Raw genomic sequence first — 24,732 nt, 5'->3', positions numbered from 1 at the left:
TTTGAATTATTTGGAATTTTTTTTTCTTTCATATTGAACGTTATTGCTACAATGTTTTCTGACTTTTATCTGGCCATGGTTAATGAAATGAGAATAAACTACCTCTGTGGAGTAAACAAAAGGTTGTGATAGAAATTCTGTGTAGATTCCCAAATTTGATAAGATGCACCTCAAGGTTGAAATGCAAGAATAACATCAAAAATGAGAGCAGTAGTCTGAATGATAAAAATTATCAATCTGCATCTAAAAAAAATTCTGAAACCTGTTTTTTTTTTATTATTATTGTGCCGACAGTATTGTAAGATTTCTGTTGAGATTTTTGAAAGAATATGAAAATTTTTTAAAATGTTTAAACAAAAAAGTAAATTAAAATAATGACACTATTTTCTCTATTAAATTTAGTTTCTTTTTTTTTTTTAATATTTTATTTAATATTTTTCTCTTAATTTTGATAAATGGTATATTTTAATTTGATTTTTTTTTTTTTTCACTTAATGTTTTTAATGTGATACAATCATCAATAAATGTTTGGGAAGTTTTGAGCTGAGGATTGATAATCTAGATTATTCCGACTACTGTTCTTACCTTGGTTGTTATTTTCACGTTTCTGTTGATGTAAGCTCCAACTTTCATGCGCATAATTTTGAACTTGCGAATCTCTAGTGTTCAGATAAAGGTGTTGAATAACACTCAGTTGTAAGTGACAATCTTTTGGAGGTTGAAGATTAAAATATAACTACAGGCAATAATCATTAATAAAATAAAAATAAGAATTACTTAACGCTTCCACCTGGTCACGGCCGATAGAATGAGAACAATCTACTCTCATAGATTAAATAAAAATTGAATTAAAAATTCTGTATAGATTCCCAAGATGGAAAATATGTGCCTGAAGAAGCTTGGAGCTTACATCGGCTGAAATATTGTGAATACAAACCACCGAGATGAGCATAGTAATCCGAATATTTCAATTGATACAAATAATGCTGTTTCATTGTGGGTGTGTGGTTGTTCTAATTGATACCGCCTTGTATTTTGTAGTTTTATCATCTCTTAATTAGTTGTGGATAATGGTAGTGATGAACAAGAGTATAAGAACTTGAGTATTTTCTGTAATTCTTAGTAAAGTTGGTAACATGAGTAAATTATAGAGAAATTAGAATTAAAACAATTTTAAAAACGGTACAATCTTTTTTGTAGAATTTAACAGAAGAAAATGTAAAAAAAAAAAAAAAAAAGTTGGTTTATTAAATTTTGTCTTTTTTAATAATATTTTCATTGTTTTGCTGTGGTTGGCTTAATTAGTATCCCCTTGCTGTATTTCAACATTAAATAACTCCCAAAGGGGTGATTTGCCATAAAACAGGCAAAATCCAAATCACATGATCTGACTGTATTTCAGAAGTTCAAATTATGCTGGATCTTTTTTTTGTTCGATTATGATTTGTTTTATCTGTTTTAGGACAAATTAACCTTTTTAAGCTCTATCTATCTAAGCCAATTCATTGTATTCAATTAATTAAACATAAGTCGATATTTTACCCATGGATAGGGAGGAATTACTGCCTCATACATTTTCAAACACTGTTAATGCATGAATACAATTTGTAAAGATTTAAACTCTGCATAGTCAATTCCATTAGTCTAATTTGCATATTTTCCTTCTGCATATTTCCTGCTCCAATTTGAAAAAATGGTCAGTCTGAAATTAATTACCTACAATAAAAAAAGAAAGAAAAAAAATGAAGCCGTCTTTGTAATTTGTATCTGAAATTATTTCAAATGAATCGATAGTTCGTTCATTGGTGCAGCAACTAAAACCAAAAAAGAATGTTTTGCTTGCTGCCAGAAGCTGTGATCAACCTGCAAATGTCCAAATAGTTTAAGCTGGTACTGAATGCATCAAGGGCGCTGATCACTTGCACAGCAGAGGATGCAAGAAGGCCTGATTCTGGCATGCAACATCAATAAGAATTTAAATCTACCTTTTGAAAAGTTTTTCACTTCAGTAGGGCCCATAAAAAGATGTACATGTGTTTTCATCTCAAAAGAATGACGGCATTATCTGATCATGTTTCTCTGCTCCATGTAATAGCCTCACAAAGAAGGTAATGACGTCGACGATATCCAGATTTAAAGTCGTCTTCGACAAAACATTCAGATGCGATACAGACATACACATCAATCTTTTTACATGGCATTTTGCACTTTGCTATTTTTGTTAATAAATTTGATTTAATTTATATTAAATAACCGAAAGGTTAATATTTCCTTAAAGTAACAGAAAGCAAGGACAAACAGGAATAAAAATTCTTTTAAAATTGTTCCCATAAATCTTCTAAGACAAAAGAAAACAATTGTGTACAGCTTCTAATATAAAAATACTGATATTCCGGTTATAATGACAATACAAACTTATATTTAAAAAAAAAAAAAAAAAAAAAAAAAAAAAAAAAATGAAGATTGCTTCTCAAAAATAACTTACCTAAACTGAAGCCTATAAAAAAAGCTATTGTCAGAAGAACTGCCATTTTTCCCCCCCTAAAATTCGTCTCCAGTATCTGCTTGTATATATCTGGGTTTACGATCAGTCTTCTTAAAATACTTTCATTAGTGAATGAGGTTTCTTATGATTCTTCCAACCTATCCCCTTTTGTATTTTTTCATTGACATTTGCTTTCTGTTTACAAAATAGCAAGACGTCTTCACCTTTCTTTGGTTCTTATTTTTATTTCCCTTTTTCTTCCCTTTCCCTCTGTCTCATAAGCTTTAATGTTTGAATTTTCTCCTTTTAAAAGGGAAAGACTTTTTTTTGTAAATATTGACTAGAATTGATTATTCCAAAGATGAGGAGGGGGAAAAGGGAGTGCACATATTTAAGAAAGCAAAACACAAATCCACATCTTTGTCAAAATTTTTTTCTAGAATTTCAATTTTAGGTTCTGTGTTTTATCGTTTTATCGACCATTTTCTTAAATTAAGCAATGAACTGACTTATAAGATGGTTTTACTTTGAAGAATGGACCAAAATCCAATACTTTTCAAGAAGGCTTTTATTTCCATTTCCAAGAGTGTCGGTTTCAAATATATTCTAAATGATATGCCTATCATTGAAAGATTGAAAAACATTTTCTTTGTAAGTCTATATATGCATGTTGATGGGGAAATTTAAAAAAAAAAAAATCGAATAAAATAAGAATATCTTTGACCAGGGCTTAATAGATTTTGCATCAATAAATCCATGGATATATTATGAAGTGTCAAGAGTATCATGATCCATTCGAATATTAAATCAGAAAATGACCAAGTTAAATATATCGAAATCCAAAGTTCAATATATGCAAAGATTTTCTGTTTTACAATTGTTTCTTAATAATCTCAGGAGTATAATGAGATATGTGTAAAGAGAAAGGAAAAAATCTAAGGAAAAAAAAATTAGAGAAAATAATCAACAAACAAATAAGTAAATGCTGAATTTTAAATGAAAAGTGAAAAACACTGATAAAAGATGGCTGAAAATGGAATAGGAACACATCAGAACTATTTCTAAATGAATATTTTAATAATTGTTTATAGTTAAGGAGTTGAAATAGTAATCGTGCAAGATAGGCAATTATGGTTATATTCAAATTTAGAGATTGGGTACTAATAAAAACCGTATTTATTAATTTTTTGCTTAGTAAAAAAAAAAATGAGAATGTTTTAACAAATATTATTTAACTAATAAGGTAAATATATATAAATAATCAAAGTTGAATATATCGGAATTTCTGATTCAATGTTTGAATGGATGATACCTTTTGGCACATCCACAGTGTGATATGAACAATTTTTTCTCCTTTCTTTCCCTTTGTGACAGTGTCGTTGGATGTAACAATGACGATAATGATAATGGTGGTGATAATTGGGTTGACATTAATATCCATTAAAAACACACTAGTTTAAAAAGTTGATAAAAATATATTAAAAAAAATGTCAGAAATTGTTCCTTTTGACAATTTGACAAGTCTCATTTCAATGCCATTTTTGTTAAGAAAAACAATTTACCTAATTCCTTGGAGTGGTTGAATTTGTTTGTAGATGAAGCAAGAGGTGAGTGATGGTGAAAGGTAAAGACCTGTTGAGAGTGGCGGGCAAAGATACAGATTTGAGGAAGAAGAAAAGAAATTTTTTCAGAGCTTGAGAATTTCTAAAATCTACCTGAGATTGGTTTACTGAGGAATTGTGAAATGAGATTCTATGGATCGAGAGGCAGGATCAAATGCACCTAATACTCAATATATGAAAGATATATAATGAAAGGCAAAAAATAACCTCAAGGACACGCTCTACCTGACCGCTGGGGAGCCAATACTATTTAGAGAGAAAATCCCTTGATTTAAGTCTCACTTGGTTCCAAGCCATTGAATCCACACTGAAGAGACAAGCCCCCAAACTTAGGGTCGACCGCCCCAACTTTACTAATAGAAGCTGCCAGTCTCCGAACATTTGTATCTTGAATAAGAAACTTATGAATTATCAAAGTTTTGTAACTTTCAGTGAATAATTATCCTGTTTTTATTTATTTTTATTTTTTTATACAATAAGCTCAGTAATCGACTCGTTATTCTTTTCTTTTGTCTTCAAATAACCTACTTTCCAGTGATAACTTGAGAAACCAGAGCTGAAACAGATTGTACACTCTATCAAAAGCAACGTGGGGAGTAGCAACCTGTCTGACCGGATCTTTTCATAAACCAAAATCCTCGTAGAAGAAACAACCCAGTCTCAGTAATCAAATGAGACCCAAAACATACAAATCTGATGAAATTACTCATTGGATATCGTTTGGAGAGGAAGGGGTACACCTTCAATTATAAAGGACTAGCATGGGTGCCCAGCATTGCCAGGGTGTTTGGAGGTGTGTGTTGAGCAAAAAAAAAAAAAAAAAAAAAGTGGTAGTAGGAAGGCAGGCTCGAACTCGTACTGTGAAGAAGGAAAAGAACAGGAAAAAAACGTGACGTCTTTGCTGTTATGACCACAAGTGACATCTTTGCTGTTATGACCACAAGTGACGTCTTTGCTGTTATGACCGGAAGTGACATAGGTTTTAATTAAGGCTAGACAATCGAAAAGAGGGGATGACTTTCGAAAATATCAGCAAAAAAAAGCAACCCCTCCCTGTAGAAAAGTGCCCAGTTGAGGGTGAAGAAATTAATGTTTTTAGCCAATTTTTCGGTATTTGTCATCTGAAGGGTCGAGCTTCAAAACGATACTGATCTTGTGAAAATCTGTCGCCTCTGTCGAAAGTTTTAGGCAGACATGCAAACATACATTTATATATTGGTAGCTCAAATTTTCGACCCAAACTGAATAAAAAGCTTGCATTATTTCTGAATAACCTTTATGTAAAATTTCAAATGTTTAGACCAGAAATTGTCTGAGTAATTTGGTAGACCACAGAGGTCAATTTTTTAAAAAACTTTGACCCCTATTATGACCCCTTAACATTTATTGTTTTGGGTTCAAATCAAGTTATTAAGTTGGATCTATGTACAAGGAACCTATATCTAAAACTTTAAGTGTTTCTACTCAAAATTGGCAGAGGAGTTTGGTAGAGTTCTCAAAGGTCAAATCGTTGAACTTTGACCCCTTAACAGCCAAATTCTGGCCGAAAACAGATTACAAAGATTTTTCCAAATCTCAGTACCCTGTATATCAAATTTCGAGTCTGTAGACTGAAAATTGAGTTATTGCGTAGGGAAACGTACACAGACAGACACTTTCACTTTTGTAGATATACTAGCAATTCCGCCCGGCTTTGCTCGGGCCCTATGTACTGTTCATAACTTCATATGTATATATAAAAGTGTGAATATGTACGGTAATGCCTTTCTATATAATAAGCCTCCTTAATTACCATAGAGAAATATTGGTCTTCAACTGCAGAGGTCGAATTTTTTTAACTTTGACCCTAATTTTGACTCCTTAACATTTATTGTTCTGGGCTCAAATTATACTAAAATGTTGGACCCATGTCCAAGTAACCCACATCTAAAATTTCAAGTGTTTAGACCCAAAATTTGCGAGGAGTTTGATAGAGTTTGTAAAGGTAAGCTCTGTAAACTGTGACCTTTTGCCAGTCAAATTTTCGCCCAAAAACTGATTAAAAAGCTTGCTGCATATCTGAAAACCCTTTAAGTAAAATTTCAAATGTTTAGATGGCCCTGTCGGTGGGGCATTAGAATATGCCGACTGCCCCCCTGCAGAGGGTAAAAGTCCCTCAATGGGGGTCCTGGATATGACCTTAAACTATATCTGATGGCGAGGCCCCAGCTTGCGGGCTCTGGGGAGTGTGGAGCCACCCTTTAATTGCTATTGCTCCCAGATCCACTCTGACCCAGAGTGGTAGTACCTGTTAGGGTCCCAACTATGGGTTAAATAGAAACTGACTTGCAAAAAAACAAATATATTCTATTAAAAAAATTTTCTTCAAAATCACTGGATTCGGCATTAAATAACCTGAAAAGAGTTGATATGCGGGAAAACAAAAACAACCAACCAACCAATCAAATGTTTAGACCCAAAATTGGCTGAATAGTTTGCTAGAGACCGCAAAGGTAAAATTTTTTGGACTTTGATTTCTTGGAAGCCAAATTTTCAGCAAAAAAAAAAAAAAAAAAAACGATTAAAAAGCTTGCCCTATGTCTGAATACACTTTATGTAAAATTTCAAATGTTTAGACCAAAAATTGTCAGTAATTTGGTAGAGACCACAGAGACCATTTTTTTTTTTTTTTTTTTTTTTTTTTTTTTAACTTTGACCCCTATTATGACCTCCTTAACATTTATTGTTCTGGGTTCAAATTAAATTATAAAATTAGATCCATATCCAAGGAACGTATATCAAAAATTTCAATTGTTTAGACCCAAAATTGGCAGAGGAGTTTGGTAGAGTTGAACTTTGACTCCTTAACAGCAAAATTTCTGGCCAAAAACCGATTAAGATTTTTTTCAAATCTCAGTATTTCGTATCTAAAATTTTGAGTCTGTAGACCAAAAATTGAGTTATTTGGTAGGGAAATGTACACAGACAGACAGACATTTTCACTTTTATAGATATAGATAGATTGAACGCAATGCATAATGATTGAAAAAAGTGTTCCAAAAAAAAGACTCGTGCACCACCACCGAGAATCGAAACCAAAACGTTCCCTCACGATTTATTTTTGCCTTTGTCGTCAATGACTGGGCTATGAAGATATTTATAATGCAAGGCTAAAAATTAAAACATGAACCAATAGCTACTACATTATGCATTCGTGATGTCGGCGTTCAACCTTCACTGACACATTTCTTTTTTTTTTTTAATTTTCACACTTTTGCACCGATTTTTCCCGGGTAAAACCCAAATATAAAGTTTTGCATGGATTCAAATACCTTATATATGAAGTTTCCTGTCTGTAGACTAAAAACTTTAGGAGGAGTTTGGTAGGCAAAATTTATTAAACAAAAATATATGTGTATAAATAAATATATATGGAAACAGTTTTGTGTTTACTATAAACTTTTTACGCAAATATTATGGAAGTATAAATTATGTAGAATATCTGCATTAATATAATTACACGTAATAGTTAACTAAAGATGATCATCACATAAGAAAACCGAATAAACTAATAGGGAATTAATTAAAATGAATGTTTAAAAGAATATGCAAATAGGCTAGATCTTTTGCTAGTGAATGCAATTCCACAACCCATATATAAGAAAGTTGTATTTTCTTTTTAAATAAATAGAAAAGAGGGGTTTTAATATGAATATCAATACACACACAAAAAAAACGAATTTATAGGAGTATAGATAGATACACACACAAGCCATTTCAAGTATTTATGAGAATTGAGGAAGCAAATCTATTTCCATCTTTTTTTTTTAAACTTCACATTGTTTGATGGGCACTGTATTATAAAATTCACTGGCAAAGGATAATTTTATTTTTGCCAGGGAAGGAGGGTATACATTGATAATATATATTTATAATATATAATGAAAGCAAATTATCTGAAAAGCTGTAATTTATGAAAAAAGTATCTTATTTTGTTTTGCCATTTTCAACTCTGCATACCTTCAGCATTCGTCTTTGAAATGCTTAACATTCTGCATAGTTTCATGCCTCCACCCACACAAGGTTTATAAGTTGTTTCCAGGTGTCAAGCTCATTTTCACATTCTCAAGTGTCTCTTTAAAAGTACTTGAAGGGGGGGGGGGGCGAGAGTATAAACCAAAGACATTCTCAGAACTTTCTTAGAGAGATATAACTATACATGCATGAATCTCAGTCCCATCAAACAAAAGTTAGTGATAAAAAAAACCCAAAAAAACTGACAAATTATATAATGTTCTCCAAACCAGCCGTTCAGAGATCTATTCCAAACTAATACAGTAGAGTTTTTTATACCTAAAGTGCTAAATATCTTTTTAGATAGAACTCTATAACAATAATTAATTGTTCAAATAAGTATTTATACAAATCAAATTGTTTATTGTTAAAAAAAAAAAAAAAGACTTCTCACAACCTTTAGATAAAGTGTGCAAAAAACCTGACACGTTACCCACTCGGCCAGCAACAAGGAGTAGCTGAAATGCGTTTCTGTTTAAGTATTAAAACAGAATTGACGGGTCTGCAATGAAAGTTAACTCTGCTACTTCTATTTGATCTCATTAAGCAGAGTTAACTTTTGCTATGGGGCAGCTTTTGGGTTTGTTTACCCAACTTTGGCTGGTTGTTTCCCCAAGATGTTGGGGAGGGGGGAAACTAGCTCCCCATTGTCCAGATTGAATAGCAATTGTCTGATATAAGGAGTTTGGCCCCACGTTGATCAAAGCTGATTGCTTCTGGATGTTTCCCGGTGCGATTGCCGGAAATGCGGCTATAGCTTTGAATTAGTTTCGGTTTTATATAAAAAAGCTGAACGAACACAAGACGGGCTGAAATAGCAATATTTTGTAAAAATTGACGTAAATAAATCTAGATACAACGCACGTTCGCAAATTGTACATATTATTATCTAGGGGGTATATCTAAGCGATAGAACTTCCCCCCCCGTTGCCCGGGTGTTTGGGGGGGGGTATGTAGGAGAGGGTGACCCTGTTTTAATATTATAAAAAAAAACACAATGTTAAGATAAATTGGAAAAACCAAAACAAAGCAAAACAGCAAACAAACATTAAAAAAAGGGAAAAGGTGTAAAAGAGGAAAAAAGTTTGGGTAGAAAGACAGGCTCGAACCCTAAACATCGAGGTTAAGGTGGAAAAAAAAATGCCCAACACGCTACCCCTACGCCAAAGAGATATACAACTGAGAACGGATAAAATTAAACCTTTAAAAACACTTGCAGGTGGTTTTAAACTAACGTCAACATTTTTTAGGTCAAACATTGTCGTAGTAGCAGGAGCAGAGAAAATGAAGGAACGATTTTTTCGGCACCCCTCCCTGTACAAAACTGATAATTTTAGGGTGAAGGAATTAATGTTTTTCGCTAATTTTTCAATATTTGTCGGGCAAAGGTTGGAACTTTAAAATGATACCTATCTGGCGAAAATCTGTGACCCAGTCGAAAGTTTTCGCGAGGCATACAAACACAAACACATACATACATACAAACACATTTTTGCTTTTATATATATATATAGACTAGCGGGGGGTACCCGGCGTTGCCCGGGTGTTTAGAGGTGTGTGTGCTCGGGTGAGGGGTAATAAAAACATAAAAATAAGTGAAGTAAAAAAACACAAAAAAAAACTAACGTAAGGCAAACGAAGAATGTAAAATGTAAAAATGGGAAAAACAAAAAAAGAAAACATGAAACAGAAAAACAAACGTTAAAACTTCGTTAAAAAATCTGAAAAATACTCCCCCCCCCCCCCAAAAAAAAAACGTGAAAAATTGCTTAAATAACCCTGTTTCAATATTAAAATTTTAAAAACCGGGAAAAAAAACATCTCCTACCACGATTCGAACCCAAAACCCTTAGATAATGAGGCCACGCTCTAAGCAACTGAGCTAAGACGACGTCGACGAAATTGTGTCTGTTTTTCAAATATTTAAACTAAATCATGTTCCGACGTCGTATGACGCATGTGTAGAAGCGAACTTGTCATGAGAGGACGGTTTTTGCTGAGGGAGGGCCCTATAGAAAACTGATGATTTTAGGGTGAAGAAATTAATGTTTTGCCAATTTTTTTATATTTGTCGGGCGAAGGTTGGAACTTAAATATGATACCGATCTCGTGAAAATCCATGACCCATGTCGAAAGTTTTTGCGAAACATACAAACACACAAACATTTTCGCTTTTATATTTATAGATTATTTATCCGTACATGCATGTTTAGCCATCTACAACTTGTGGCTGAATTTTAGCGTAATACAGAATTATGATTACAATTACTGCAATTCGACATCCTTACTGTTTAATCTACAGAATCTCCTCTGAATTACTGGGCATTTTATTAGTCATCAATGTTTACACATTAATTTTTATTTATTACTAGCGGGGGTACCCGGCGTTGCCCGGGTGTTTGGAGGTGTGTGTGGTGTTAAATAAAAAAGAAACGGGGGGGGGGTAAAAGTCGGTAGGATCAAACCCAAAGCCCTGAGGCGAAGTTTGAAAATAAAATCAGCCAGCCAGAATGAGTTACTGAAAGATGTTTGAATTTATTTAAGTAAGAACCAAATTGACAGGTGCGCGCACAGAAGTCGTTGAGGGTTACGATGACAGAAGCTATTCAGCAAATGAGGTTAATGACCAGGTTTGTTATAAGCGAAGTAAAAAAAAGAAAACATAAAAACAAACGTTTTAAACGGGGAGGGGGGTAATCAAAATATCGAGAAAAAAAAACGCAAAAAAAAAATAACATAAAAAAGAAAACAAAAACGAACACGTGAAAAATGGCTTAAATAAGCCTTTTTCGATATTAAAAATTAAAAAATCGGTGGGTATCCGGGTGTTTTTGGGTGTGTGGTCGGGGGTGGATAAGCAAAGTAAAAAAAAAAAAAAAAAAAAAAAAAAAACATAAAAACGAATGTTACGTGAAAAATGGCTTAAATAACACTGGTTCAATATTTAAATTTAAAAAATCAAAAAAAAAAAAAAAAAAAGAAGACATCTCACACCATGATTCGAACCCAAAACGTTTAAATAATGAACCAATGCGCTAATCAACTGACCTAACGCGACGTACAATAAATTTAATCAGTTTTTCAACTATTTAAAGGTCATGACGTCATCTGATGCATGCGTAGAACCGGTCGTCGTCAAGAGAGTACCGTTTTTGTTGAACCCCCCTGTCGAAAATTGTCGATTTCGGGGTGAAAAAATGAACGTTTTTGGCCAATTTTTCGATATTTTTTGAGCGAAGGATGGAGCTTCAATATGATACCAAGTTTGTGAATTTTTGTTGTCTGTAGAAAGTTTTTAGCAGACACACAAACACACATACAAACATACATACACACATTTTCGCTTTGATATATATATAGATTTTTAGTGATATAGATGATTGAAACAAGTTCAATTATCTGTGGTGGAGCATTTAAAATAAATGAGGGAATTACCTCCTTTTCATTGTGTGTTGTACCATATATATGTGGGGCCGTTTATTTGTGTATATAATTTTTCTTTTTTTTCTTTTGTTTTCAGAATGAACTTTTTCTGCTTGTAACCGATCAAGGTTTTCTAAATGAGTTTAACGTCGTCTGGGAGACATTATCAAGTGTTGAAGGTGACTGTTATTTTGTGGATGCAGAATTCAATACTTACACCAAACCTGATCCAGTTTCAGGTAATTGTGTTGTCACGCCTCCCGTTGTTCCAATTGGTTCGGACCAGCAGATCGACCAAGAGTGAGTAGCATTCTTCACTGATCAGACATCAAATTCATCCAGAACCATTTTAGATAAAAATAAAACACAGTCCATCTCAAGTTTAATAATTTCTTATTCAAGATTTTTTTTTTTTTTTTATTATTTATAAAATTTCAAATACATTTTCATCCAAATATACATTTTCATACAAATTCATCACTTTAAATAGTTTGTGTATAACCTTTTTACATTTTTTTTTTTTTTTTTTGCTGAATGTGCCAACTGCACCTATGCTGAGAGTAAGACTCTTTCTCCATCAACTGAGCAGCAGAAAATGTGAAAGGGTGCAATTCTGACATAAAACATCGATAGGAATTTAAATATACCTTTTGAGAAGTTTTTCACCACAATGCTATGTTGTGATCTCCACCAGACTCGCCAGATGATGTACCATCGTCGCTTTTATCTTATTAGAAGAAAAGTTTGTTTCTGCTCAAAAAAAAAAACAAAAAAACGGCTTACCAGTAAAGATAATGTCAATACCTACCATATTCAGGTTTAAAATCATTTTGGACAACTGTTCATATCGTATATAAAATCATTTTGGACAACTGTTCATATAGTATATAAACGTTTCTGAATTTTTGAGATGAGGATTGATTATTTGTATTACTTGGATTTTCAGACTGCTGTTTTCATCTCGTGTCATTTTTACATTTCGGTCAATGTAACCTCCGACCTTCTCCAGGTGTATCTTGTCGAATTTGGACAGAATTTTGAACGGGATCTTTTATTTACTTCATGAGGATAGCATGCTCTCATTTTGTCAACCATGACTAGTTAGAGGTTCTAATTCGTAATTGTATTTTTTCGCTTGCCCACATTGAGAATTGAACCTTTTGACCTTCAGAAGAATATCACTTTTACAGTTGATTTTTCCAAGTACTCTAACTACTGTCAAGTTCGACAGACATTCCCGAGTTTGACAAGATACACCTGAAGAAGGTTGGAGGTTACATTGACCAAAACATTGTGATAATGACACTCAAGATAAAAACAGTAGTCCGAAGAATCCAAATAATACGAATAGTATACAGACATGCTCATCTTTTAACTTGATTTTTACATGGATTGTTGTACTTCGTATTTTTTTGGTGGGGGCATTAAAACTCATTTGATCTGAGGTCACCTGCTGTTTGCTATGGATGATGTCCCACAATGTCTAAAGATGGTTAAGTATTTCATGATTTTGGTTAATAATTGATTATATAAACAGCAGCACTCCACTTTGGATTTTATTTAGGTTAGATAAGCAGTCAAAGAAGGTTAATCAATTTATAGGCTGGTTACATCATGCTCACTATATATCACCCTCACACCAAACTACTGACACCATACACTCTGCAACCCATTACTAGTACATAACTATAACCTGTTCTTCAAATATATTATTTGATGTTGTTGAAAGAAATGACACTGAACACGGTGTTCATTGGGCATTGTCTATTGAATGATTGTAATTAACAAAGTCTCAAAATCTACTCCTAATTCGAAAATTCTAGTAGATCTATGTCCAATTGCCCATCTCAGTCAGGATGAACGGGCTTTCCCATTTTGGTCAATTCAAATTGGAGTTGGGTAGTGATAAACTGTTGTATAAGATTACTGATATGGTGCATGTAATCAAGGAAGTCTAAGCATATATGTTTTATACATATGCGCAAACTAGAAGGTAGTGGGTGGAGGAGCATTAAAAGAAACCTGCACATGGTTTATTCAAAAAACCTTAAATGATTTCATTTGGTAACAATCTCAGAAAATAAGTATGAGACTACCGGATTCATTATTTTGGAATCTAATAAAATTATCTCCTAAAATTATTAAAAATATAAACAAAATTATAAAATTATCTCCTAAAATTATTGAAAATATAAAAAACAAAAAATAACAGAAGTAAAACATTTTTAAAACATAAAATTTCTATTAAATAAGAAACTACTCCCACAATACCTAAATGCATTTAAGAAACAATTCTTCTAAACAATCTTTTTTTATATAAACAATCAATGTACACATAAGGAAATTATAATAAAAACAAAATTATCATAAATTGTAATAAATGTGAAAAAAAATATCAATAAAAAGATATGGCCAAACAAAAAAAAACTTATCGAATGAATTACGATACACCAACAATTCCATCTCAATTAAAAAATAGACTACAAAGTGGGAAAAGTAAAATAATTTTTTTCCAATACCGTTTGAATACCAGAAATTTGGGCAGCATTAAGCATGTGAAAAAAATGTTAGAAAAGTCATAAATATGTAAATTGCAGTGGATACTGCTTGTTATGTAAGAAATGGAAAATAAAGAAATCCTTGCTATTAAGCATACCAGAAATAATTCTTTTTGTAGAAGCACATAAGATAGTCAAAGCTACAAGCAGAGGGAAATCATACTTGTAAATGCTATCTTCGGCATTAATTATTGACATCCTCTACCCTATAATAAAGGGAAATGTGTACTTATTTGCATATGTATCTGTGTGTATACACAGAGTGAAATATAATTGAAAAAAAAACATACTTTACAAAAAAAATGGGGTATATATATATATAATTTTTATTTTTTGTGTGGGGTACAAAATTTCATTATTGCAATTACAAAAGCAAGACTTATTTTTTATATTCATGATTAAAAGAGAAGAAAAAAGGGAGCCAACTGACCGGTTTTGCTCTCACTCTTCAAGAGCTAAAATAAGTGATTTTATTTATTATTAAAGAGGAAAGAGAGACAAGAAAAACTTTTAAACTAAAGCAGCATTATGATTTATTAAAGAGGAGAAAAAAGACGGAAACAAATATAAATCTATGTTATGATCTATGTACAATGCTGGAATGTCCTTGAGACTAATCACATCGAAACCTAAGAGACATTCCTTCTGTTGACAGAAGGTCTCCTTAATCAAACATTAATAGTCTCTTAGATCTTCAAAGGAAAGTTTGAATAAGCATGACTCTGAATGCAAAATGAATCAGTGCTGAAATTTGTAGTGCAAGATGTGTTTTTAAGTAAATGATCAACCATGGAAACTCTGATGTGTTTCTTAGAATGTCCGTTGGTATGTAGGTCCCATTTCTGATTTTGTTAGGTATGTGTTGTTGGACTCCACTGTCCAATCTTGACATCATTCAACCCAAATAATAACCCCTTATGTTCAAGTGGCACTGTGACTTATTTGAGGTGAATAAGAGTAAAAAAATAATAATAATAATAAAAATTATATATAAATAAATGTTAAAAAAAAATACTGTAAAAATACAAAAAAAAAAATAGATGTAACTTTTTTTTTTAACATGAGTTTCACAACTTATCAAGGCCCAAAGGCCACTTGAGGATAATGGTTAATGAGTGTACGCTAATCACTGAGACAACAGCATATTAATAGTTAGTGGTGGAAATGGGGTAAAAATGAATTGTATTGAACTTGAAGATAACCATATTGTCGATGGATTATTGTTTACTGTGTGCTGTAGAATTGTTTATCACCGGTTCTATCATGCTAACAAAACATGCACAGTGGCTAAAGTGTGTTAGTGGATTAATTAATTTAATAAATGAAATTATTAGTTTATTTTTTTATATGTATGTTTCAACATAGAAAGAAAACGTTCTTTGGGATGAGTGATTAATTTGTTTACATTGATTTGTATGAGAGTATTCGTTCGCCCATGATAGCATGTATTTAGCTCCTCACAAGGGCAGATTCGAGCCCAAGGTTAGTTTCTACTGTGAGGAAGAAGGGGAGAATACAGGCTTAGTGCAAAAAGAATAATTTTAAGTTAAATAAAAACAGTTAATTTAATTATTGAAAGTAAATAATTTGGTCACAACTGAGGAGGAATAATTCATCATTAACAGAAGCCTTAGTAGTGGATAAACGTGTTATATATAATAGATTACATAATTAATGTTTATTGGAAAATCATGTGTCGTTGGTTGAGTCTGATCACATTACTCTAGAATGATGCGATTAATAGGTCATGTTTTTAGCTATATCTGTGATTTATAGTTAATTGGTTTGTATAAGTTATATTGAACATAAATATTTATTATAAATATTTATTGTATTGATTATTTGTTGGGCTATATAAGTGATACTTATATCCATATAAATACAGTAAGGGGTGAGGTAATTTATAGTTATGAAAGTAATCTTATTTGATATTGTTTGTGGAAGTACTTATATGGATTCAGGAGACCAGGGTGTGTATTGTTGTACGTGCCAAACCAAATAATCTATTGAATATCTTTTTGTTCCCAAATTTTGGTTAAGGTGAAATTAGTTGATCAAAAGGCATTTGATGTTTCATGTATTACGAGGTCGGTTGAAATGTCTTGCTAGTTGTGCGAAGAGAGATTTTTGTCAAATGGATGTTTGTCAAATGGATGTTTTGTTGTTGTTGAAACGAGATCTGAAGGGAGTTTTGGTTTCATCAATATATCCTTTATTTATATAAACGGAACAATACATATAGTATATGATGTTGAAACTGTCACAGATGTGGGAAATGGATAGGGGCATTAGGGTTTATGCAGGTGTGCAAAAAAGACATCTAGATTTGTTATATTCATAATTATTGTGTTAGTGTGTCTTCTGTGAGTCGGTGAGAATGGTTGCCAAATTGGACTGTTTAATTGCATTAATAGGACAAAGTTTAAAGATAAATTTCATGGTAGGATTAATTTGTAGGTTATTATGATTGGTTGTAATTTTTTTATGTAATTATGTAAGACAATGAGGGTGCAGTTGTTTGTATTTTGTAATTTTATTTTTTGTACTTACAGAGATGCAGTCTGTCTATTTTAGTGGTTTTGTTTATAGCTTTTATGTATTTGGTGGAGGGGGGGGGCTAGTGATAAACTGTTGTATAAGATTAGTGACATGGTGCATGTAATCTAGGGAATCTGAGCATATGCGTTTATACAGTAGCAAAAACTAGAAATACTACATTTTTTTTTTCCAGGTTTAAAGGGTGTTGCAGTTATAATTAAGGTATTTATGGTTATCAGTAGGTCTAGTATAAAGTAATCTGTATAGGATGTCTAAAAATGGAGTTATGAGTGTTCCATAGTGATTCTATATTTATAAAGATAGGTGTGTGTGTGTGTGTATATATATATATATATATATATATATATATATATGCATACATACAAACTCACAGTTATAGAGTTATCTCCTAAACTAATGAACGGATAATTTTGCATTTTAGAAAATATATATTCTAAAAAATATGGACACATTTTTTTTATGCAATACACTGGAAATAATAATGAACAACAGTTTGCTTTGATATTTGGAATTCAATTGCCTTATTTCTCAACTACACTGTATATTCTGTAGTAAAAGAGGCAGGGCAGACCATTTAGTACATTTTAAAATAAATATTAGAAACATTTGTGTAGTGGTTAAAATCACTGTTAAAGGAGTATGTGTATGGTGGCTTAAGCTAACAACTAGAAGGATCTTATGATAAATTGTCACATTTTCTCAACAGCTTATTTAAAGTTTGTTTACTATGCATTTTCATTTATATGATTTATAAGGGCTACTATGATAGAGACCAGGTTTAGGGAGTGTTGGAAAGTTGAGCAATAAGATGGTTGTTCACATTGCATTTAAATTTCTACATGTTTGTATGTACAGTCAGAGAAACAAAGAGCAGGGAGAGAATTCTAAAGGTAAACAGTCCAAGGAAAGAAGCTATCATATTAAAAAAAATTCACTGATTGGATAGAAACTGAACTACAGTAATTTCATATATCGATTGGTTAGGAAACCACTTGAAAATACTTGACCTAATCGATTATGAAGGATTGAAGTTAGTACTTAGAACCATTACATTATTTCTGGTTAAAAGCTGATAAGCATGTGCAAATATTAGAAGTCGTAATACTATGTCAAACTAAAGTTTGTAACATAAACTTGCATATCATAACAAATTTCACCCAAAATATTACAAAAAATAAAATATAAAATAATAATAGTCTATATATCTATAAAAGTGAAAGTGTCTGTCTACATTTCCCTACACAATAACTCTGTCAATTTTCAGTCTACAGACTTGAAATTTGATTTACAAGGTATTGAGATTTGGGAAAATTTTTGTAATCTGTTTTCGGCCAGAAATTTGGCTTTTAAGGGATCAAAGCTCAACGATTTGTCCTTTGAGAACTCTACCAAATTCCTCCGCCAATTTTGGGTATAAACAATTGAAATTTTAGATATAGGTTCCGTAGACATGGACCTAACTTAATAACTTGATTTGAACCCAAAACAATAAATGTTAAGGGGTCATAATAGAGGTCAAAGTTTTTTAAAAAAATTGACCTCTGCGGTCTCTACCAAATTACTCAGATAATTTCTGGTCTAAACATTTGAAATTTTACATAAAGGGTATTCAGAAATAAGGCAAGCTTTTTAATCAGTTTGGGTCGAAAATTTGAGCTACCAATATATAAATGTATGTATGTTTGCATGTCTGCCTAAAACTTTCGACAGAGGCGACAGATTTTTACAAGATCAGTATCATTTTGAAGCTCGACCCTTCAGACGACAAATATCGAAAAATTGGCTAAAAACATTAATTTCTTCACCCTCAACTTTTCTACAGCGAGGGTTCGCTTTTTTTGCCAATATTTTCGAAAGTTATCCCCTTTTTTCAATTGTCTATCCTTAATTAAAACCTATGTCACTTCTGGTTTGACGGTGGTCGTAACAGCAAAGACGTCACGTTTTTTTCCCCGTTCTTTTCCTCCTTCGCAGGTACGGGTTCGAGCCTGCCTTCCTACTACCCCTTTTTTATTTTTTTTGCTTAACACACACTTCCAAACACCCGGGCAACGCCAGGCATCCAAGCTAGTAAAAAATAAAATAATAATAAAAATATTCATAATAAATAAAATAATAATAAAAATAATAAAAATATTAATAATAAATAAAAAGTAATTATAATAAAATAAAAATAAATAGTAAAAGTAAACAAAATAATAAACAATGATTTTTTGCCCAAAATTCCATACAGATCTCCAAGTTTGACAAGACCTATCCGAAGATTAGAAGTTACTGCGACTAAAATGTGAGAATAGCATCTAAGATGAGAACAGTAGTTCTAATAATCTAAATGATACAAATTATCAATTATCTCAAAAATTCTGAAATATAAGTCAAGATGTCAGGCATATCAAACTGTATACACTATAAAATCTATTACTGAATGCATAGATTTGAACTCTGTTGTTGTCCAGAATTCAACCTAACTAAAAAAAAAAATTTTATTTATTTATTTATTTTTTTTTTTTTTTACGATTAATAGTAAGTAATCCATAGTCATTACAAGGCTAATTTCATCTATTTCTCTTTTGATAGTTCTCCCCTTATTAAATATTGTTGAGCGAGATACTCGCTTCCTTATAAAACTTGATTTTCTTAGTAAAAAAAAAAAAAAAAACTTATTCATGATTTTTGAAATGATATTTTCATTTTGTGATGTGTATGTATCTAAAAAAATATCTGTATTTTTTTCTTATGTTAAATTCTGGGCAAGAACTAAGAAACCTTTTATAGAAAAACCAATGGTAAAAAAAAAAATAGACGACATAATGTTCTTCCTGAAAGTGGGGAAACAAGTAAACAGAGACTTATATTTTAATTCTTATTGTTTTTTTTTTAATGAATTATTTTTGTAAATGTAAAAAAAAATTATTATTGTAAATGTAAAAAATGAATTATTTTTGTAAATGTAAAAAAAAAAAAAAACGAAAAAAAAAATTGATTCAACATTTTAGCTGCACTTTCATTTATTTTTAACTCCTAAAGAATGTTTTTGCAAATGTTACAAATTAATTTCTGTTTTGTCAAGTGAAAATATTATCTTCAGTTGTGTAACTTATTTTATTGTACTTTTTTTTTCTTTTTTACATCCAACTTTTCATATGTTCAACTTGTTTTAATTATCTCTAAAGTAACCGCAAACATTCTTTATAAATCTAATAAGTGTGACTTTCTCTTTCCCTGTCTCTATCCCCCTTTCTCTCTTTCTTTCTCTCTCCCCCTTCTCTCCTTCTCCTAATGTTTCTCTTCTCTTTTCTCTCTACCTTTCTGTCAATGTCTCTCTCCCTCTTTCTCTGTCTGTTTCTTAACCTGATGCATTTTTGTAATTTTTTTTCTTATTGCCAGCTTTTCCTTTAACAATTAAAATTGAAACTTAACTTTAATTGGTTAGTTATTTCTAACTAGCAGGACCTGTTAACCAGCATTGTCTGGTGGAAGCCCCCCCCCCCTCACAATAAAGTAAACTACGGTTGTTGTTGGTGGCGACTACCGTCCCTGAACAATTGCGGACAGGAAATCTGCCTTTCACTGGCGATTAGTGCTAGCTGGGGCAATAACATGCAGGTACTGTTTGAAATAAAAAAATAAAAATTTTAAAGCAATTAAGGGAATGCATAAATCAGTATGAATTAATAAAATTACAAAAAATGGTCCATTAGAATAATAATGGAAAGTAAAAACAAAATTTTTAGAGGTTAGAGATTCTCACGGTATATGAACTGTTTAGAGTGATCAGTCAGTGGTAGCAATCCTAGCTGTTTCCGTTTGTTATTCAAGTCTTCCTCTTCTTTTCAACTCTTCCATCAAAGTAAAGTAAATTAAATTAAAGTAAATTCCAGTTTTATGTCCTCTTTTTTTTTTTTTTTTTTTGACGTATAGAATAAAACAATTACAACTTTTTCACTTTGCTTCTTTGAATATTGTCATGTTAAAAACGCCGTTTGAAATAGGCATCCCAAACTCCCCATGTTAAGAACGGCTTTCGGAATAGACATCCTCAACAACCCCATGTAAAGAATGGCCTTCGAAGTTGACAACACCCTATTGGTGGGAGGGAACAATTCCCCCAAATTTTACTGTGATAATCCTTGTCAGCATATCCACCCGCAAATGCTAAAAAAAAAGGGGGGGGTCGGTAGGAGAGAAGTAGATTTGTTTATCGGATGTGCATACAAACCTGGCAGCCAGCCATACTACAGGTATATATCTGTACAAGTACTTGTCTCCGCAAAATTTGAATCAGCATAGTTGAAAATCTATAAAAGTCATCATTGTAAAGAAAATTGTGGAGGTGGATCTAATGTACAAATTTAAGCCCCCCCCCCCCCCAAAAAAGTTAATGTGTGCTCAATCTCTAGAATTAGTCCGAAATCTATTATGATTGTCGCTTATTTAAAAAATGTTTCAGCAATATCATCTACTGGATTCATACTTTTTATAGTGTTTGAATTTAATGTTTTTTAATATAGGTAAAAAATTCACAAATTTAAAACTGTTAAACTATTTTCTGTTGCACATTAACCTTTTTGAAACTACTAAAACTGTAAAAAATGTGACACATTCATTGTTTTCTTTTCATGTTTCTGTAAATAAATATATTTTTAAAATATCCAAACAGTTTGACAAAATATATATAGCATTAACTTAAATAAATATAGTTATTTGATAAATATGTGATTAAAAAAATCAATTGATAAAAAGTTTGCATATTTTTATATATTATTATAAGTGGGTTGAAAAGAAATAATCATAAAATATAGATAACTATAAAAATAGTTTAACAGTTTTAAAATGTGAATATTTCACATAAGTTAAAAAAAAAAACATTAAATTCAAACAAGATAATAAGTACAAATCCAATAGATGATATTGCCAAAACATTTATTTTTAAATTGTCGACAATTGTAAATAGATTACGCAGGTTTAAATAAAGTATATTGAAATAAAGTACATAAAAAAAACATAACTGCTGGAACAAATGTTCAAAGCAAGTGAGTGAAAATGTTTGTTGTTTTTTATTTGGCATCACCTTGAAGTTTGTTTTTGTTTTTTTTCTCTTTGACATAAAAAGAAATGTACAAAGTAAGATGGAGAGAGTTGGGAAGAATATATACAGAGAGAGTGAGGGATGGAAGAGAGAGAGGGGAAATACAAAATGACACCGTAAAATGTAAGAAAATAAACATAGCAATTTACTCAGAGGGCAAAAGTAGATATCATTGCGACGCCATATTTGAATGGTATTCGTTTAGCATGCGAATACCATTAATCCAGAATAGAAATGATCAGAGCTCAGCCAATCAGAAAGAGCGGAATTATTCTGGGGAAAATTTATTTTTGAATTGGAAAAGGGAAAGATTATGTCTATGAATTTATGATCCAGTTATGAAGGATGAAGCCCCATATCTGTTGAAAGTGCAGAATTCTTCCTGGTGATGGCTGAGAGTGGTAGGAGGACTTGATATTTAGAGGGAAAAATAGAAACTACTTCCTCTAAAGATGGTTGCGATTGTGATAGTGTTGCTCCTAGGATAAAATGTAGGATTTTATTATAATAACTAAATTAGTTTAAAATGGCGTTCTAAAGTTACATAAGATAGTGGCTAATAGTCTAGATATAATAAATTTTTATGTGGCATTAGTTGTTACAAACTAAGAGTACTTTGGTCCAGTCAAAATATTATATATGGAGATTAACCTACAAAAGGTTCATCTTTAAATTTATTAAGCTAAGAGTAAATCCAGTGCTTATTCAAATTGACACTTATGGTGGCAATTAAAAGTAAAGAAAATAAAAAGTTTGTATGATGTACATGCTCGTTACAGAACGAAGATGTCAAAAAAGTTCTCAATGTTCATTATTTGTGTAGTTACTTGAGATTTAGAAAAAAAAAACATTTTCAATGTGTTTGTTTAAATTAGTTGTACCTACCTGACATTGTCCTGGAAACAGTGAAGTTATTTTAATTTTTATTTATTTGCACATTTTGAAACAGACAACTCTTTATTATATTCTTTAAATTAAAAATGAGTTATCCCCCCTGTTAAATTATAGTTTTAGGTGATAATTTAAAAATGTTGCATATTAGCATTCGTTTGAGTTAGACTAAGTTTTTAAATAAATTATAGCAAAGTATATTATTATATTGCGAATAACATGGTACAGCAACTATGAAGATGAGGATAACAGTTTGCAAATAAATATTTCTTATCCAGTTGATGATAGTTCAGATGATAACAACTAAAGCACTCTATGCTTTGGTTTTGATTCTAACGGATGGCACTCAAGTCATTTTTTTTTTTTTTTTACTTTTGAAATCACTATATATATTGGGTACAGTAAATACGAAATCTGTATGAATTAAAACATATTTAAGCATATTTTATAATCAAGCAATGCCAGATGTTCTGGTAGTACCGTATATATAGTACCCTGTAAATACTTATAAGCATATTTAGGTTTTCTTAATTTGCATATTTATTTTATAAACAACTTCTAAAAGCTTAATATACACAGCTGCAGTTTTACAATCTCATATTTTCTTATATGTACACAATATTTTTGTCGATAGTAAAATGCCTTATGTCACTAAAATGTCAAACAGATATTACACTTTGAATTATTTATTCGCATAAAATCTAAAAATTTACATTTGGAACAAATTAGGCACAAGGCTATCAAAAGTGTGAGAGTAAAAATGGGGTCGTTTGTCATCTTTGGTCAGAAATGATAAAAAATGTCTATCCTACTCTTAACTTGAATTATCTAAGTCGCCATAATACCGCATTTACTCTAGGGGATAATCATACTTAAGATACCCCCAAATTGATCATAAATTTTTATTTTTCATAAATATGGTTATAAATTCATTGGCGCATAATGGGAAGAAGAAAAAAACAGTTAGTAAGATCCTTCCTAGATCACCCACTGTTTTCTGGTTTGTTCAGAACCAAAAACACGTAAGTTATTTCCTAAATGGGGGTCGAATCTAAGTGGGCAAGAAAAATGAAAATGAGGAATGAAGTTGGGAATGGGAGTGTCCTTCCAAGAGAAATACAATTTAAGAGAGGCCAAGGATAAAAAATTGAAAGTGGAAAGAGTGCATCTTGGAGAAAGTGATTCATTCACCCAACTAGTTAAGATGTTAAACTTAGCTGTATGGCTGGAATCTGACAGAACCAGTAACCACATGTGCTATGCTAAGGCAGGAAATATGTATGCATACTTGTGATTTCCTTTTTATATAGATAAGCTTGTTACGTGTATCCACCGTTATTTAAAAAACTAGAAATCTAATCTTTTTTTCATCACATCTTCCTTGATCTTCCGTTGTTGCTGGAAAAACATAATCAGATCCTGATCACTAAAATATTCAACCCTTGGTCTGTCTTCTGATGTGACACACTATGGCCAGGATCACAAGAAACCCCATTCATCTCTCTCTGTTCTGCACCAACCCGACATTTTCAATTACATAGAATATGTAGAGTGGCAGTAGATATTCTGGATCAATGAGTCATCATCTCATTGACATACCCTCAGAACTGTCAGTTTATGGTATTCAAATTAAGTGTGGTCAAGCATTTCTTCTTTGGGTGTGCTGTAGCAGGGATACTTAGGCAAGTCCTCCATTCAAAAATTGTGTTGTATGGCATTGGGGGAGTAATGTGTTCTGTGCCAATCACCAGGTCAGAGAGAACTCGGTTATTGAGATTACTCATATTTGGCACTCCATTTGGAGTGGATTGTTTCTTCCAATCATTCTGTCAGATGAATGGATCACTAACAGCCTCCCTCCCTTTACTACACTTTGATCATAACCAAAACTTCATGGAACCATAAAATGTTTTATGGCTAGATATTTTTAAATGAATGAAAAACAAAACCTGATGTAATCTATTATCATTATCTTTTAATAGGAGTGACTAATGTATCGGTTTTATTGTCATAATACTATCCTCCCAGGAATTAGCTCCTTTTTTAAGGAGT

The 24,732-nt window shown here is 31.8% G+C and overlaps 1 protein-coding gene across 1 annotated transcript in view; it reads left to right on the top strand.

Moving 5' to 3' along the window:
- Window positions 1-24,732, top strand: part of LOC145293196 (uncharacterized) — a 421,398-nt gene that overhangs the window by 373,322 nt on the left and 23,344 nt on the right. The window contains exon 6 of the mRNA XM_080139696.1: window positions 11,681-11,883. Within this exon, the coding sequence (XP_079995822.1) occupies window positions 11,681-11,883 (203 nt within the window). The remainder of the gene's footprint in view (window positions 1-11,680; window positions 11,884-24,732) is intronic.

This window comes from Euprymna scolopes, chromosome 14 (assembly GCF_053919585.1).
Source record: "Euprymna scolopes isolate OS-2025 chromosome 14, ASM5391958v1, whole genome shotgun sequence".
NCBI classification, from domain to species: Eukaryota; Metazoa; Mollusca; class Cephalopoda; order Sepiida; family Sepiolidae; genus Euprymna; species Euprymna scolopes.
The sequence above is the reverse complement of the archived record's forward strand: the minus strand, read 5'-3'. Positions and strand labels throughout refer to the sequence as shown.